The sequence below is a fragment of the Streptopelia decaocto genome, assembly GCF_964273445.1.
Source record: "Streptopelia decaocto genome assembly, chromosome: 2".
NCBI lineage: Eukaryota > Metazoa > Chordata > Aves > Columbiformes > Columbidae > Streptopelia > Streptopelia decaocto.
Window position 1 is genome coordinate 64186788 of NC_138655.1, and position 19012 is coordinate 64205799.

Consider the following 19012-nt stretch of genomic DNA (forward strand, 5'->3'; position numbering starts at 1 on the left):
TAAATTTGGAGTTCAGAAAAACAAGACAGCAACAGAAGGCATGACCTGAAAGGGAAGTGAAATGTTTTCTGTTGATATTAACACAACCTGAGGTAATTGTCTTGTGGATCTGTGATCCCAGTCCCAAAAGTGGTCAGATATGAGCTGGAGGTATAGAGTGCAGCTTGAGAATTGGATTTCTGCTTAGATTCTGAAATCAAGCTCATTTTGAAAGTACAGCTGGAATCTTTCCTTGTTTGCATGTGCTGACAAGCCTTCGTCAAACTTCATCTGACTTTGAGCTCTGTAGTAATTTTTTCAGTCTTGCGCTGCATTTTGGAGCAGCCTAGAAAACAGCCTGAATCACAGAATGGCTGGGGTTTGAAGGGACCTCTGCAGATAATCTATTTCAAGCCACCTGCTAGAGCAGGTTCACCGAGAGCAGATCACACAGGAATGTGTCCAGATATGTTTTTAATGTCTCCAGAGAAGGAGACTCCACAACCTCTCTGGGCAGCCTGTTCCAGTGCTCTGGCACCCTCATGGAGAGGAAGTTTCTCCTCATATTCAGATGGAACCTCCTTTGCTTCAGTCTGTGTCTCTTGCCCCTCATCGTATCATTGGGCACCACTAAAAGGAGTCTGGTCCCATCCTCTTGACATTCACCCTAGAGATATTGATAAACATTGATGAGATCCCCTCTCAGCCTTCTCTTCTCCAGGCTGAACAGACACAGCTCTCTCAGTCTCTCCTTACAAGAAAAGTGCTCCAGGCCCCTAATCATCTTTGTAGCACACCGCTGCTGGACTCCTTCCAGTAATTTCTTGTCCTTCTTAAACTGGATAGCCCAGAACTGGACACAGTATTCCAGGTGTGGCCCCACCAGGGCAGAGTAGACGGGGAGGGTAACTTCTCTCGGCCTGCTGGTCACACTCTTCTCATTGTTGACTGATGGACAACCTGTTGTCGACCAGAACTCCCAAGTCCTTCTCTGCAGTGCTGCTTTCCAGCAGGTCCACCCCTGACATGTGCTGGTGCCTGGGGTTATTCTTCCCCAGGTACAGGACCCTTCACTTGCCCTTGTTGAATTTCATCAGGTTCTTCTCTGCCCAGCCCTCCAGCCTGTCCAGGTCTCGCTGGATGGCAGTGGAGCCTTCTGCTCTGTCAGCCCTTCCACCCAGTTTGATGTCATCGGCGAAGTTGCTGAGGGTGCACTCAAGTCTATTCATCCAGGTCATAGCTGCTTCAGACTTGGCAGCGTAGCTACGAAGAGAGAAACTCTAGAGGTAGTGTCCTAATGCTGTTTTTCAGCCACTTAGGTGAAAAAGCACTAGTGTTGTAATCTCGCCTAAAAACAACAACTAAAAAAAAAGTTAAAAAGTTACTTCATTTTTAAGTGCTGTATTCTTTTGTTTTAACAGGGAAGTTCATTTAGAAGAATTAGTTTGTCCCTCATGTGCAGAAAAGCATTGAATTACAGTGTGATTTATGACTTTTATTGTGGTGTGATAGAGTTTGCGGATAATATTTATTTTTGTTGTTTACAGGGAAGAACTGCTTTGCACTGGCTCTGCAACAATGGTTACCTTGATGCTATAAAGTTGCTGCTTGGTTTCGATGCTTTCCCTAATCATATGGAGAACAGTGAGGAGAGGTATTGCTCATCTGAATGCATTATTTTGTAATTTAAAAGAAGTGCTACCTACTGATTTCAACATAAAGTGTTCGGGTGTTCCCAGAGAATTGTGATCTTGTATCTAAAAGGAGGGATGTAAACTTGGGCTTCAGTGTAAGCAGCTTTTCTAATGTGAAAAGTCTCTTCTTTAAGTAAGACATTGCAACTTCAACATTTTTGAACCCCGAACTTCCAGAGATTTCTGAAAGTATTTACTCATTCTATTCTTGTTTCATATATTAAATATCTCTTTTATTCATACGAAGTTGACACTGGATATGTGTAGACAAAGGGTGATGAGGCATTTCTGCTGCTGTTGGAGTAGACTGGAATCTTTCTATTTGGTAGGAATACAGTGAGAAGAAAGAAAATGGGAGAGATGTAACATGTATTAAAATAGCGATTACAAATTACCTGGTGGTTAACTGTAAGGTTAACTAAAGGCCTAATTAAAAAAAAATCCTCCTATAATCATAAAGGGACAGTACATTTACATCTCTCTTCTTTGTCTTTCATTGACATATAAATAATAGTTTTTTTAAAGTGATTTGAGTTGTGCAGTTTGAATTAGTCACCTGACCATGAAGATAATTACTATTAGCAGAAATGTATAATCCCTTTTTTACATTAGATGACCTCCTCATAATTATAAATAAAATTGTGATCAGTATGCCATATAAATTTGAATATTTCAACATTTTAAATAACTTAAGAACTTTGAAACCCGATATTTTAGTGCTAAATTTGAGCCTTCTGTACTTATCTCAGTTTTCAGTTGCTTTCTTCCCCCATCATTTCTCTTTTGTTCTCTACTCTAAACCACTCGGATCTCTCTTCTTTTTCTGTTCTTATTTTTTATTGAGAAACAGAAATGAAAATATAACCAGTTCCTAATTAAGTAGTACCAATTCTCTCTTTAGTAATTTTCAACAGAAAATTAAAGAAACAGTTGTAATTAAATTGCTTTTAATAAGTAAGATTCAAACCCACTATTTTACCAGAAAAGAGGCTGCTGTTTTCCTTACTTTGTAGAAATGCGCTAATGATGCCCAAATGTCAGCAAAATACCTTAGCTGTGTTTTTACTATAATCATTCAGTTAGTATCTATTTTTGTTTCCCTTCTGGCATTAGTACATGTTCTTATGTATAAACCTCGATTACTCAAAATATAACTAGCGATATTCCAAATGTCAGCCCTTAAGCACTAGTCCATGTGCAGAACAAAACAGATCCCCAATATTTCTAGATAAATCAGTCTTTAAATGCAATTCTCAAAAAAATATATGTATTGTACATAGAGATTGCACAATTGCCTCTTAATAAACATCTAGAAAACCTTGTTTTGTTGTTAAGAGATCAGAAGTTTGGAAAATGGAAAAATCAAGTGTTGTAAGAGAGAGTAAAAATAACTTCATGCATACAGTTCATCTGTACTTGGATGAAATTATTTTTCAATCAGTAATAATTTCCCCAAACAGTAATTTTTTTTCCAATATATCTACAGAAAGAAGCTTCCCTTCTTCCCTTTTGTGGAGTGCAATATGAGATAGCAGTTCAAAATTCAACCGTAGCAGTTAAAACTAAATAGGTTTGTGAAAAGATGGAGCTGAGATTGCGTCTAAGATTTTAAGCTGCCCACTTGCACGCAGATAGGTGATTAAGTGCTGGTCTGGAGGGTGGTAGGTTTGTTGTTTTTTGCAAATTTATTTCATAATCTCGTGATGCCAGACTCGCTGCTGCTTGACCAACCTCATGCTAAATTACATGTAACAGCTGATGGCTGATGTCTTATTTGCGTGATTTCCTGTGAAGCCAGCTTGATTTAAAAGCTGTCTGCTTTCCAGATACCCAGTGGAAAAGAATTTATAACAGGCTTTGAACTGACACAACAAACTAATGGCTGGTTGAGAGAAGTGTATGTGAGCAGCCTTGAATGGGTGGTGTCCAGTTGTATGAAGCCCTATTCAGATTTCATCTGAGTGATTTTTTTTTTACTTTCAAAGGTAGCTCTAATGGAGTTAGAGAATACACGTCTAAGAATATGGGTCTTCATGGCTGGAATCCATAATATAATGCATTGTCTTGGTACATACATGCTAGTAGCATAAAGTTTACGTTAGCATCTTTCGTACCTGTTTATTAAAATATTCAAAACTAGGTATACTTTAAAAATGTGTTTTTCTGAAATGAGGTCCCTGCTGAAGTTCCCATTCCTGGGTTATCAAAAATCTCTCTCTCTTTAAATGCTATCAGCAACACACCTTGACATACAAATTTTCACGTTATGTCATTGTCTTTATTCACGCAGACACCTCAGTTCAGATACTGTTAATCCTTCCATCAGATCATTGCTGCGTGGCAAGTCCAATTCTGCCTTCTGTCTGTTTTTCTTTGCTCACCAGCATTGCGTCCTAGCAAGTTACCATCAAGAGGAGCCCTAATTTTCCCAGTCACATGCATTGACACTTGCTATTTGATAGTCTTGTATTATATGGTCTTGATTATGGTTGCTGACTGGTAATTTTCAGTCACTAAATGTCTTTGCCTAATGTTTCAGTGTTGGGAGGGAGATAAGTAAATTTTTCCCCTGTGTGACAATGGGAAATTTGGCAATTATTTTTAAAAGGGCTTAGGCATCTTTGACACCATTAAAAAGACAAGCTATTTAATATTTTTAGTACCTCTTTCCATTTGAAAGCAGACTTAAGTCTTACTAGCCCTTGGAAAAAAACAATATTATCCACTGATGCTGGTGTAATCCTGCTGCCTGGTCAGTCACATCGTCCTCAGTCATTGTTACAGAAGCGAAGCCAGATTTGACAGTAAATCTCTAGAACTTAAATTTATATGGAAATAACATTAAAAATGTGTTAACTTGCTTTTTAATAAGGTTATATTTCTACATGAGAACCTCAAGAACACCTTTTTAAGTTTGCCTGCCTGAACAGTTAGTTCTATGGATAGGGTCTGGCAGGATTTTGATCTGACACTTCCTATAGTCTGCCCTGCCCCCTTTATACTAGGAGATAAAGTAAGCCTTAAACATAGTCAAGGTGCGTAGGATGAGTACGATAGGAAAATAATATTAAAAACTAGTAAAACAGCCTACTGAAAACAGTGTTTAATCTGTCTTCATACTTGAAGTTCACAGAATGTTAGGGATCGGAAGGGACCTTGAAAGATCAGTTGCCTTTTTACGAAACAAAGATGAAATAAATGCACATTATAGTTAGAATTCTCGTTCAATTATAATTGTAGTGTCTTTTGGTTCTTTTTTTTCTTCTTTTTTTTTCTTCTTTTTTTAGATATACTCCACTGGATTATGCCTTGCTTGGTGAACACCATGAAGTGATTCAGTTCATGTTAGAACACGGGGCTCTGTCTATAGCTGCCATACAGGACATTGCTGCTTTCAAAATTCAGGCTGTCTACAAAGGATACAAAGTTAGAAAGGCTTTTCAAGAGAGGAAGAATCTTTTGATGAAACATGAACAGCTGAGAAAAGATGCTGCTGCCAAGTAAGTCTGAGACTTGAAATCTGCTCCAGCAAATAGACATTTGTCATAAGTTTGTATGTATCAGTGTATGATTCTATCTGTTACTCATCATAATTTATTTTTCCTCTTAGTAAAATTCATAAAACCATAAGAAGCATATAATGGAATTTTTCCATACATCTCTAGATGGATATTTTTTTCCAGATAACCCCAAATTAAATAACAAGTTTTATATAATATAGAAGAAAAGGGCAAAAATAACAAACGCTGAGAAACTAGCATGTTAGCATCCATAAATCTTTACCTGATATAACAGAAATGCTTGGAAAATATTTATCACTCTACAGTAATGGAAATAATTATTGACTTATCAAGTCTTTGATACTAGTTTTAAAAAGACATTAATAAGTTAATCAAGAAAAAAAACAAAAACAAAACCAGGAAACGCCTGGTTTACTAGGGCTGAATTTATTGTTTTGCAAGGCAGGTTGTGCTTTTCTAGCAAACTGACCTCCTGGATTTTATTTGCAACTTCTGTCTTGGCAGTATCATTCTCTGCACTTACATTTTCTACTCTTGAATTAGAGAGTTATCATGAAATCATTATATTAGATTATAGATAACTAACATATGCAATTCAAATAGTTATTTGTACAATGTGTAGGTTCTGACTGTACCCTATTTAAATGAGGTAATGGTAGCAAAGTGGTGAAATTCTAAAATCAGAGGGTACATAAATGGTCATCAAAATACTTTGCTTGCTTGGGCTTTATCCTTAAGATTCATAATGTGAAGAACAAATCAGCACCTGGTTTCTCTTGAGAAAATCTGATTCTGGAATGAAAAAAACATAACAGTCTGAGCAGATTTCTGCATGATTTTCTAGTACTATTTCTGTAGAGAGAGGTCATAGGAATAAACACACAACATAATTATTGCACCTAGAGATATTTTCATTGCATCCGTGTATCACAGACAATATCAGCTGCCATTTCAAACTCAGTAGTTTGATATTCTGCAGAACTGGCCAGTCTGACCTTCACTGGGTTTGAATGCTGCTCATACACTGATTAGTAATTGTTAATGGCCAGGAAGAATGAATGAAACCTAGAAACAGCTGATAACTAATCTCTTGCTCACATCTTTAGATCCCAAAGTTTGCCACTTACTGCTCTCCTACTATTTGCCTTTTCTTCTGAAGTCAGCAGAAGTCAAACTCATGTATGGAGAAGCTGCCTTTGAAAATATCCTGAATATCTCATATATATTTTTTTTTTAATTTGGAGAACTATGTTTCTTGCTGTGTGGTCACAAATGACTTTACCAAACGAGGGAATTTCATTCTTTGTGATGACAGCGATTTTTAGAAGAATTGGTAATACCCCATCTAGAAGACTACAAGAAAAAGGATTGCCTCATGGAAATTTGGGGGTGTTTCTATAATTGTTTTCCTCTGTGAGTTTCTGATGTACTTTCTGAAACTTAGTAAGCTGTTGTTGATTTGTTTGAAAACAATAGAAACAGAGTCTGTGTACCAAATTCCATAAAAACAGAATTAAAGTACAGTTGGAGTGTACAAGCAAATCAAGTTGTCACATAACAAATTTTATTTAATTGCAGTTTTATGATCTGTAATAAACTGGAGGGGACATTATGTTGTCATCATTCTGCGTACCCATCTGTGCATTCCACAGCTAAAATTGGCCAGGGTGTTGCTACATACAAAAAACTAATATCCCTACTGATGTCTACTTTTATCTGGAGAGCAGATTTTTAAACATTCTGTGGGAATCCATAGTGATGGTGAGCTCCCAGATTGAACCCCTACACACACACTATTTCAGTGTATGTATTTAAAACTTGCTTCGTAATATGTTATTTTAGAGAGTATCACTAAATCATTCCTAAGTCTGCATGTTTTTAATTAGTCTTTTCTCTCTTTTTTTTTCTTAACAAAAAGTCAACCAACATTTCATACCTGTATTATTTACTGGTAAAGTTACATTCACTGTATTGAATGTCTATGAAATATTTCTATACAAACATATTCTCCCATGTTGAACAAACCTATATCAAAGAAATAGTAATTTATAGAACAAAGATTGATGCAGGCCAAAAAAACCATGCACATTATTATGTCATTGAGCAAAGAGAAGTATCAGAAGACTAGTTTGGGTAGGTGGGGAAGCCTTGACATGAGCTCAAATGCAAAAAAGCAGTATGTATATACAGGAGGTTGGAGCAGGGATGGGCTGCAAAGGTGTGAAAACATTGTGTGGCCATGTAGGGATGGTGTCAGAAAAGCCAAAACTCAAATGGAGTGGAGGCTTTCCAGGGATGTCACCGGTAACAAGGTGAGCTTCTGCCGCTACATTGATAGTAAAAGTCTGAGGAAGGAAAATGTGGGCCTGTTGCTGAACAATGTGAGCGATTTAGTGACAACAGACACAGGTTTGGCAGTAGAACTCAGTGCCGCCTTTTCCTCAGTCTTCACCAAGAAGGTCTCCCAGACCTCTGTGCTTAGAGAAGTGATTCAAGGAGGAGGAGAACTGCCTGCCTCAGAGAATCAAGTCAGAGATTGCTTGAGAGAACTCAGCCCAGACAAGTCCATGGCACCAGACAGGCTGCAGCCAAGGGTGCTGAGAGAACTACCTCATGTCCTTAGAAGGCCACTTTCCAACATCTTTGAAAGGTCACAGGGAAGCTCCCCAATGATTGAACAAAAGCAGGTGCTGCACCCAACCTCAAAAAGGGCCAAAAGAATAATCTGGGGAACTGCAGACAGGTTGGCCTCACTTTGACTCCTGGGAAACTTAAACCAGACCATGAGTTGAAACAAGAGAGATTTTGGCTGGAAATAGAGGGTTTTTTTTCAATCTCGGGACAATCAAGCAGTGGAGCAGGTTGCCCAAAGAGGTTGTACAATCTCCATCCTTAAAGGTTTTCAAGACCAAACTGGATAAAACCCTGAGCAACGCAGTCTGACTTCATAGTTGACCCTTTTTTGAGCAGAACATGGGCCTCGATGACTTCCTGAGATCCCTTCCAATATGTGGTACCTTATGATCCTCTGATCTTTTGGGAGAGGGCAAAGTTGTTGGGATGCATGAGGATTAAACATTTAACATCTATTTAACAGCCATAAATGTATCAATATAATATATGTACTTTTCTTCAGTGGGAGTGAAAGTAACTGATTATTAATAGGTGGGATGGAGAACCTGGGAGGAGGGAAGCCGTGTTTTTCAGAGTAGCAGAGAGGCAATCTGGGAAGGAGGCATTTAAAAAACAGACTACATACAGGTAAAATGATGGACTTCAGAAACCTTTTTGAAAAGAGGCTTTTGTTTTACTTTTTACAAAACAATATCTTTAGGAAAATGATATTTAAGGCTTTAAAACAGAGAAAACCAATGTCCAATATATTGGGGGTTGAAAGGGGCAGAAATCATTCATCACTTGTTCTCAGAATAAGTTATTGACTCTCTACTTCTGTTTTTATTTCATTCTGACCAGTTGGAGGAATGGAAAGTGAGTAAAAATAACTCACTCGTGATATTTGGGAAGAGAAGAACAGCAAGAAAATAAAACAGTTCAATTAAACAGCCTTCAACAGATTTATAAAAATGTTCTAGCAGCAAGTGAGTACAAGTAGATCATGAGGTTCTTAAAAAAACTGCCAGTAAGGCCTGCAGTCTGAGAAAATATGTGTAACGAGAGAACTAATGAGCCTTTCAGCAACCTGTAAAGGGAAGGCATATAGTCAGAATTTAGTGCAATGACTAAAATTAGGGGTAGTAATAACATATGATGATAAAATTAAACAAGCTGAGGTGCAAAATAAGAACAACTAGCAAGGGATGTGAAGGATTCACAATGAATCATTGTAAACGTACACATTTTTAAAGGAAGAACAAAGAAACAGTTGGTCTACAAGTGATGCTAAGAAGGCTGAAGTGTTCTTTTTTTTTTGCTCCGGTCTTTCTTAAATGTCAAATGATGTCCATGAGCAAGTGGAATTCACACTAGTAACGAAGGGCCGAAGTGCAGGCTAAAATTCTGAAGCAAGAGTTTAGAGACTTATCAGATGCACGAGATGTTTGTAGATCAGCTTGGCCTGATAAAATTGAGTCTGAGATATTTAGAAAACTAGGTGATATCATCTTAAAATTGCTACTCTTAAAAACTTTATGAAGACTGGTGGGACTGGAGAATTCACAAAATTAGCAGTGTCTGCATTCTCAAGGAGGAAGGAGTCTGTAGACTTATAAACTTCATTCCCAAGAACCACAGAATTGTTGAGGTTAGAAGGGACCTTTTGAGATCATGTGGCTCACCCCTGCCCTTGCTCAAACAGGGTCACCTAGAACAGCTTCTGCAGGACCATGTCCACTCAGGTTTTGAATATCTATGCAAATGGAAACTCCACAACCCCTCTGGGCAACTTGCTCATGGTAAAAAAAAAAAAAAGAAAAAGGTGTTTTCTTGTGTTCAGACAGAATTTAATGAGTTCTCATTTATATTTATTGCCTGCTGTGCTGTCAGTGGGTGCTACTGTGAACAGTCTGGCTCCATCTTCTTCATTCCTTCCCACCAGGTATTTATGGACATAGATGAGATTCCCCCTTGAGCCCTTTCTTGTCCAGGCTGAGCAGTCCCAGCTCGCTCTGCTGTTTCTCATATGAAAGATGCTCCAGCCCCTTAAGCTTCTCCGTGACCTTTCACTGGACTCATTACAGGAACTCCATACCTTTCTTATCTCAGAATGAGCAGTCAAACTTCTATGTATCTGGAACATCAGAAAGCAAGTGATGGTTGCTTTGAATTTACTAAGAGCCAACATCAAAACGACTCAATTTTACTTTGTGACAGAATAGCAAGTTTTGTGGCCATGGAGATGATAGAGTAGCTGTCATTCAGACTTGCCTGAAGTTTTCATACTTTCCCATGTGCCATTCTCATTAGCAATGTTGGGCAAAGTAGCTTGAATTAAACTACTACAAGTAAAAGCTGCTTGGAAGAACATAGCAAAGAGTAGTTTAATGGTGGAACTTTAAACCAGAAGCGTATATCAATGAGAATTCCACGTTCTGAATCTGATAATATAAAGTATTTTCATTTAAGAAGTAAAATGTCAAATTTCCAAATGTCACCAAGGTGCCTAAGAGTTGTAAGCACATTGAAGACTAAAGCAGAAATCGGAATGCTGTTAATACATATGAGAAATGGTTGAGGAAAAAATAGGTGGTTAGGTAAGTATAAACAGACACCTCTACACATTTGGCAAGACCAATCAACATAGGAATACTGGACGGAAATTCACTGTCTTTTTAGCATTTTTGTTAAGGACTATCTGTTAAAAGGTTGTAGGAGATCATAAGCTACAGGTGTTGTGATTCAACAGTGACTTGCTTTCAAAAACAAACATCGTATTAGACTGTATAGCAGGAGATGGCTATTTATACAACACAAAATATAACTCCTCGTGGTTCAGGTAAAGCTTCAGCAGCAGTAGGATCATACCTGGAGATCTATTTTGAGTTATGATTTTTTTAAGTAACATTTTTTGCAAGGATAACTTTAGAAACGCTCTACAGGTACATGGACATGTTCTATATTTAAAATGTCTTCCACAGAGCAGATGCAAAAAGCAAAGTGTTCTTAACAGAATAGGAAAGGTTGGTTTCATTTTAGCAGGATCAAAAATTCAAAGCATCTCTGTGTTTTCACAAATGCTTAAGGCTGAAACTGTTCATTTCCATCTGCTAAAGGCTCAGTTTCCATTCGCTCAATTTTGTAATGAAATACAAATTTACGACCATTCAGAACAAAATTCTGTTGCAAATAAAGTGGAAAGTTTTGGCATGCCAGCTCTGTTATCACAGAGTATTTTTCTAACTTCAGCACCAATATTTGGATCCTCCTGAGAATGACTGAGAACGCTTAAGTTAGGAACTTGTCTACTTGCTTTACTTTTTCAGGAAACCCAGTTTCTCAACTCAGACAACAGTAAAACTTGGAAATTTTCATTTTGAAAACAACCTTCATTGTAAACCAAGCTGTATTTCTAACTAAATAAAGTAAACCACAAGGGAAGGTTCACAAGTGTTCTTCAGGAGTCTGTTAATCAATTCATCTTTCCTGTGACAATTAGGATGATGGTCTATGAATAGGGAGCTTTGAAATCCCTTCCATTTATTATTTCATCAGTTTCAGCTGACAAAATTAGCACACAAACATGACCTTTTTTAAAAAAAATCCCCTTTTACTTCTTTTCAACTTCTAGTCCTGTGTCATTTCAAAAACTTTACAACTGGCATGTTGCTGAAGTTAATGTTTTGAGTTAATCTGTTCATCCAAAAAGTGCAGGCTCCTCGGGCTTGATTGTGTATTGCACAACCTCTCTTGCACTTTCTTTTCTAATACCCTGAATGGAGGATACTGGTAATAGGCAGCTTGATTCTTGTGAAGAAAATGAAATTACTATTCTGTGAATAGTAAGATTGGATTTATCAGCTCAAACAGCAGGGTAGTGGCAGTGAGATCCATACTATACACGAGACAGACATCCCCATGTAGTCTGCGTGTGGAATGCCAATATTATTTTGAACTAGCCACTTTTCTTCCGTGCCAGAGGGAATACTGAACCTCAGGCTGCCCTGAGTGTATTTTTCAGATCAATTAGCAGCTTTTCAGGTACAAAGTTCAATCAGCTTCTTCCGCAGAGTGTACTTGGTAAGATAGTACTGACAGGTAAAGTTAAGGCTTCTCCTTGGCAGCTGGGGCTGAAGTGACATTTACTGGCATTGATAGGACTTGCAGGAGCCGAGGCTGGTGCGCTCATAACTAACCTGTCATATGCTGCGCTGTGAGCCCCTGTGTCAACAGTCTGCAAACCGTGTCGTGGCGTTGGAAGCAAGTTGAAATATCAGGCAGCTACATGATACGACATTTACCACCTGTCCGTTCCAACAGGAAAAGTGTCACTTCATCTTGCAACCCGTACTTAATTTATAAAAACAAATGCAGTGGTAGGTAGGTATGTATGGAATGTTCGCTATGTGCTACTTGGTTTATTCTGCTTTGTAAGAGGAAGAATTTAAGAGCTAAAGTGCAATGATATCCCACTGTATTTCAAAATAGGCTGCAAAACTGTATTCAACAGGTGCACCTTTCCTAATCTTGTCCAAATTCTCTTTTAGACCTACACTATTTGAGAGATGTGTGACTTTCTTTCATTTTCGAAAACCATATGTCATAATTGTAATGGCATACTCTGTGCTCACAAATTTTTAATTCACATATCGTATTTTCAGGATTTATCATTTGTACAACGTGTAATCCATTTAGGTAAATTAAATTCTTTAATTATCTGCCAACAATTAATATTTAGCAGCAAGTTAGTATCTGTAGCTGGTTGGAAGTTGGTTTATAATTGTATTAAGTATGATACAGGTTAGTACGCAAAATAATTTTCAAAGAGATGACATATTTAATAAAAGTTTTCTGCTTTTCAAATACAATGTATTGCAGTAGTACTTCTATTAAAGCATTGTTTGTTACTAATTCAAAACATAGCTATTAGTATCATGGTTCTTCTGACACCTTTTCAAATCCTTCTTTTCATTTTTCTGCATTTATAAAACCCCTGAGTTTCATTGCTTTCAATAAGAGAGCATTTTAGAATCAGTTGAAACTGCTGCAAACTGGATGGGCAGCTGGCTTATAAGGACTGAACCTTCATTTGGCTGTAGCTGCAAGTCAGTTGTGGTTTGGATCAAGCTAAGACACTTCAGTGCAACAGGTGTCCCTTTCTCACCAAAAAAAATAAATGTTTTAGTCAAGGTTTTATTATGGTATTGTCTATAATTGCAGGAAACGTGAAGAAGAAAGCAAGAGAAAAGAAGCCAAGCTACAGAAAGGGCCGCAGAACGTGGAACCAAATAGGTTTCAAGTCCAGCAGAATCCTGCAAATCGAGAGAAGACTACTAGCATCTCACAGTTGCCCAGTAAACCCACTGATATACAGAATAAGAGACCTCTGTCCCTCACTGTGTCACAAATCCAGCCAGGGAGAAACAGTAGAGGTTCACCTCAAGTTTCTCACAGCAGAGGGACACCAAAGGAGAGTTGCCTGTCAGCAGAGCCTCAGAGTGAAGGGCATAAAATCAGGCAAGGTTTGTAATCTCTTTTAATTTTCCTGATTATCATTTCTGTCCATATCTAGGCGTGTTTTATATATAGGACTTGTTTTATTTTCTATCATTTCTTATTCTTTTGTTATTTAAGCAATTCATATAGGATAGATACAGATTATTTTACTGCTTGTGTTCTGTCAACTTCAGTCAAAAATACCAGTATCTGTGGTGTCTGTAAAAATACCTAAAATACGTGAGAACAGGCTGTTGGGAGTTGTTCTATTAGTATTAATGTTTGGAGAAAATGAGGTTAAAGATGTTTGGCATATCTGTGAGATACCTGAAGAATGTTAGTGGAGAAATGGTAACTCTTGTATTTAAACAAGGTTAAAGTGAGGATAAAATTGTTCTAAAAGTGACATCTCCAGCACACAGAGGGAGCTGTGCAGGCAGCTTCATTCTCCATGGCAGGATTCTCCCGTGATTTGTCTCTGAAGCCCTCTTGTTGACAACACTCTGGGATATTTTATTGAGAAGTGAGATTGTTTCTAGAAATGCTACTATGAAACTGTGTGTCAAAGCTCTTTCTGTTACTTTTCTTGCCTTGCTGCACTCTTTTGTTCTGTCTGTAAATACAACATCCGTTTATCATAATTTCTTGACCACTCCTGTATTAGTTTTGCGAGATACAGATTTTAATGACATTAGAATCAGTTCTGACTTCAGCCAGTTACAAGAGCCCATGGCTCAAATCTTTAAAGACTAGTAATGTTAAAGTATCTTCGTTATTATTAAAAGCAAAAATGGGATAAGGAGTTTATTTAAGGTAAGGTGCAAGAACTCCTCAGATGTAAAACTTCCGCTAATTCCTCTGGAAGTTCTGCTAATTAGAATATTGTAATAATCCAAAAGAAAATAAAGTCGAAGAGCTGTTCTACTGAATCATTTTACCTAGATTTCTTCAGCTTTTACATGGAACTGTGTTGGTAAACAGAATACTTGACTATATTGTCAGAGTAAAAGCAGACATATATATATTTTAGCCTAACTTATACGAAGAGAGCGAAGCAATGATAAACAGAGGTGTTAAAAATTAAGCTTTACCTGCATGTGTATTAACTTTACGTTAATTGAAATATTCAAGTGGTGAAGTAAAACACATAAGAATAATCAGACACAGTAGTTTCCAAGAGAAAAATGGATACCTGTAATGAACATAACGAGGAGAAATTGATAATTATGGAAAAAAGGGGAAAGAGAGAGAAAGCTGTGGGGAGGATTACAACAGTGCAGGGAGGACAAGAGAAGGAGAAGGACAAAGAAACTATAAAAGAGGAACAAACAGCCTTTTCTTTTACTTCAGTATCCATTCTTAGCCAAAATCTCCCATTGGTTATGACAATGGAAATTGCATTGCTTCAGATTCCCACTGTTTCTTGGAGCAAATATAACAGTTTTGCACTGGGAGAGTGACCTAAGGAAGTAGGTAGTGGGTAACTGATGGGAAACAGGGGCTATAAAGTCAAACAGACTGCGGAGATCAGGACTGAATTTGCCAAATTTTCTGCAGAGAATTCTAATATTGATACTTTTATTTGAAAAGACACATTTATGTTGAGTTGTCTACACTACCCTTCACAGTAACGTAGCGAATTCTAACCAGCAGCAAATGTCAGCAGCATATAGCTTGGACTTTTGATTGAAGGCTTCCCTTTAGTTGGAGATTTCCTGATGTAGCTTTGCCAAGATAATTTTTCCATGGTGATGGTTCTACAAGTAAGATTTTAAAATCATATAGGCTATTGGGTGGAGATTTTTTGCTTTTCAATGTGTCTTTAAAAGCAGAATATAATTTCTGCAAGAGAGAGAGTTTTACTTTTCAATAGAAGATTCTTTGCTATTGTTTATTATCTTTTTTCATCATGAGCATTGAACATGATGAGAAGAAAACTCTTAAGGCACTTCTGAAAATGTGTAACACGTCTACTTGCTTCTACAGTGAGACCAGTTTACCTAAAGAGATTCTAAAGAAGGCCCCTTCTTGCCCAATCCAAAAAGCCTGTGTTTGAAATAAAATGTTATGCTATTTTTAGGCATGCATCTCTTTTTGCTGTTGAAATGATGCCGGGAAAGTTGATGTATCAAGGATCAAGTAATGAAGTTCTTAAATCAGTTCTCATTAGGTGTTTTAATCAATGCTCTTGTGACCAAAACTTTGATGGACTTAATTGGATGTTTTATTGGAATTAAATATAAATTTAGATCCTGTGGGCTCTGAAAACTGTGATTTAGTTGGTGGGTCTTTCCTGATCTGTTCGTCACAGAGAAGTCAAATCCTCTTTCCTTTGTATGTTATCTCATTTGTCTTGACTGTAGCACAAACAGGTAAGTTCTTTTTTGTGTTCTGTACCTGTCATAGCTTGGTTTTCCTTTCTAAGAAAGTTTATTTCAGCTACCAAAGACGAGCTAGAATACTTAAATTACACTTTTCTCCCATTATCCAGTTACCCAGTTGTTCGGATTTGGAAGTTTTGCACATAGTACTTAAATGTCTTATGGTTGAAGTAAAAAAGTGTTACGCATTCTGTACGTGCATCCCAGGAGCCAGGTTTTGGTGAGTTCAGAATGACGAGGCCTTTTTTAAAAAGCCGTGTTCTTTTTCCTTGTTGAGAGATCAAAATAGTGTTGAGACAGTGCTGGGAATTTCATACATTTAAACTGACTGTCAGACCTATACTGGTTTTATTGATGGCACTGAGTTTTTTTCCTTTGGCTTTGTTGGGAGTGGGATTATGCCCGTAGAAATCTTGGCACCAGAAGGCACATTTTTAAATTGTCTGTTCCCCTGGTGTAATACAAGAGAGAGGGAATTTCCTTCTCCATTCTGGGAGATTAAAATACTAGATCCAAACACATAAGAAATCATTAATTAAATTAATAATAGTGGGGTTTTTTTTTCCTCCAACCCAGAACATACAGGGCTATCTACCCATATGACAATCACGTATAAGTTAGAGTAGCCTCTCAGCCCATACTGACCTGTCACTGTGATAAATCTTCTTCACTGGAGACTTCATTGATGTTAGTCATTAGTTTCTTCTGTATAATCTGTTAATGTGCCATATTCTGTTATCGGGTGAAAAGAGCATCCTGTGAAGGCATTACAGTAAGGATAAATACAGCATGGTTTCACCAGGTTTTGGATGATTCAGAAGATGTTATGTGATTTTAGTATATCAAAGATCCATTTCTTTTTTTCTCCCTCTTACCTACCCTTTAACACTCTGCTTCGTTTCATCCTGCCTGGTCTATGTGTTTGTTCTCCTGTTTGTTTCCAGACAAAATGAAGATGTGTGGATGGTGGGTGGGAGATTTTCAGTTTTGCATTTCAGCCTGGCTTCCGAGTCATCCTCACAGGAGCCCTGAGAAGCAGTTACCACCCAGGAGCGAGGGAGAAATGGGAAGGACATCCTAGTTTCATGTAGGCTGTCAAGGGAAGTGCTGAGAAGCCAAGAGCTCTGGGTTTCCTGGGTCAGTGGGTTGTCCTGTCTGTCACCATGGGCCAGGACACAGGGTGGCTCCAGCAGAAGGTTGTGCTGTGAGAAAGAAAGATCCTTCTAGAACAGTAAGGAAATTAAGAATTTTGGGACTGCACCATTACAGGCAGTTGTGTCCTCTTCTGATTCTTCCCACTTAAAGTGTCTTTTCATTTCTGTAAATCCTGGTGTGCTTCAAAGGTAAAAAAATAGAGACATCATAAACAATGTTTTGCTTGTTTTTCATTTCTCTGTCTAAAGATTCACTGAGGAAACACAGCAAAAGCAAGTCAACTTGTGTCCAGTTCCATTGTGGCAAAGCAAAAGAGGGAACAAAAGTGGAAGCGAAACATCAGCAGGTTGCAGCCGCGGCAGAACTGGATGGAGAGAAGCCCAGGGAGCACAGTGCCGAGGCGACACGTACTTGTGCTCGGAGGAGCAGGAGGCGGACCCCGTCTGCTTGTAGGACTGCTAGTGCTGGGGAAAAATTAAGAGATCAAAGTCAGTCTTCATCTGGCAACAGGGACCATTGCGAGGGAACAGCTGCGTTCTTCTGCAGCCTCAGTTGTACTGGTGGAATGGTGAGAAACCCGAAGCAGTGCGAAGCTGCTTCCAAAGGCAAAAGGCATCAGCAGAAATCCAGAAATAAAGAGGTAAATGACGAGCGATGTTCACCAGCTGGCTCCAGTAGACCGGGAACTGCCAAAACGGTGTTTGTAAACACCCGCAGTGACAGCAGGAATGCTGGAGAACAAACTAACAAAGTGGGAAATACCGAATTAGCAAAAAAGGCCTCCCCTTTATTGTCTGCTGAGGGAGAACCTACTGGAACTGTGCCAAGAAACCCAGTGGCTTGTTCTGCTCCTGATGACAGCTGGAACTTGGAAAAAGCAGGCGTAATCGGATCCAGGAGTGCAGATGATCAATTATGTTCTGTCGCATGGCAAAGTACAAATATTGAACTAATCCCTTTAGAGATTCGAATGCAGATTATAGAAAAAGAAAGAAAAAGGAAAGAGCTGTTTCGGAAGAAGAACTATGCTGCTACAGTCATACAGAGGACGTGGAGAAGGTAAGAACTGCTGTTTCAGTAGCTAGAGAAGAGTGAGATACAAGTAGATGGAAATTAAATTAGGGTTGTTGGCAGTGTGCTTTATTTGGTCCTTTAGCTTACAACATTACCAGTGCTAAATCAGGAATTTAATAATCTTTCACCAAACAAGTAGAAGTGTGTTCCAGTCACCTAGAATTACATTAGTAAGTTCATAAAAAGTGCAATGTGAGTGATTACTTTTAATAATTGGAGAAGTTATTAAATTTCTATTTCAAGCACTGATACTTCTTTAGAGTGCCCATCAAGATTTGCCTAAGCCAAGAGTTCACTGCTGTCATGTTCATTAGCAAACTTGCATGTGTATGGATATGGGGTTTTTTTCTGGAAAAAGCTTTTCGTAACCAGATCCTTCAGTACCATTTACTGACACACCTGAAATTGTATTCTGACCTGCGTTTTGACTGGAGAACCAAACTGAAAGAGATTTGGAAACTCGGAGAGGGTTTCTTCCTATACTCAGCACTGTTGAGGACCCACCTTGAATCCTGTGTTCAGTTTTGGGCCCCTCACTACAAGAAAGACATTGAGGTGCTGGAGAGAGTTCAGAGAAGGGCAACGAAGCTGGTGAGGGGCCTGGAGCACAAGTCTGATGAGGAGCAGCTGAGGGAACTGGGGCTGTTCAGCCTGGAGAAAAGGAGGCTGAGGGGAGACCTGATCGCTCTCTGCAACTACCTGAAAGGAGGTTGTAGCATGGAGGGGGTTGGTCTCTTCATCCAAACAGCAAGTGATAGGACAAGAGGAAATGTCCTCAAGTTGCACCAGGGGAGGTTCAGATTGGATATTAGGAAACATTTCCTCACAGAAAGGGTTGTCAGACATTGGAACAGGCTGCCCAGGGAAGTGGTTGAGTCACCATCCCTGGAGGTGTTTAAAAGATGTGTAGATGAGGCTCTTAGGGACATGGTTTAGTGGTGAACTTGGCCATGTTGGGTTAACAGTTGGACTCAATGATCTTAAAGGGCTTTTCCAACCAAAACAATTCTATGGTTCTACCCACACTGAGCTGCAAAGCAAAGCAGCCACGTCTTCAGTGATCCACCACTTTGCCATCAGCTCTCTCCACTGCTTGCTG

The 19012-nt window shown here is 38.6% G+C and overlaps 1 protein-coding gene across 4 annotated transcripts in view; it reads left to right on the top strand.

The window, feature by feature from the left end:
* Positions 1-19012, top strand: part of INVS (inversin) — a 90290-nt gene that overhangs the window by 62592 nt on the left and 8686 nt on the right. For all 4 annotated transcript variants that reach the window (XM_082044738.1, XM_082044740.1, XM_082044739.1 and 1 more), the window contains 4 exons: positions 1527-1633; positions 4961-5173; positions 13028-13329; positions 17088-17898. In XM_082044738.1, the coding sequence (XP_081900864.1) occupies positions 1527-1633; positions 4961-5173; positions 13028-13329; positions 17088-17898 (1433 nt within the window). The remainder of the gene's footprint in view (positions 1-1526; positions 1634-4960; positions 5174-13027; positions 13330-17087; positions 17899-19012) is intronic.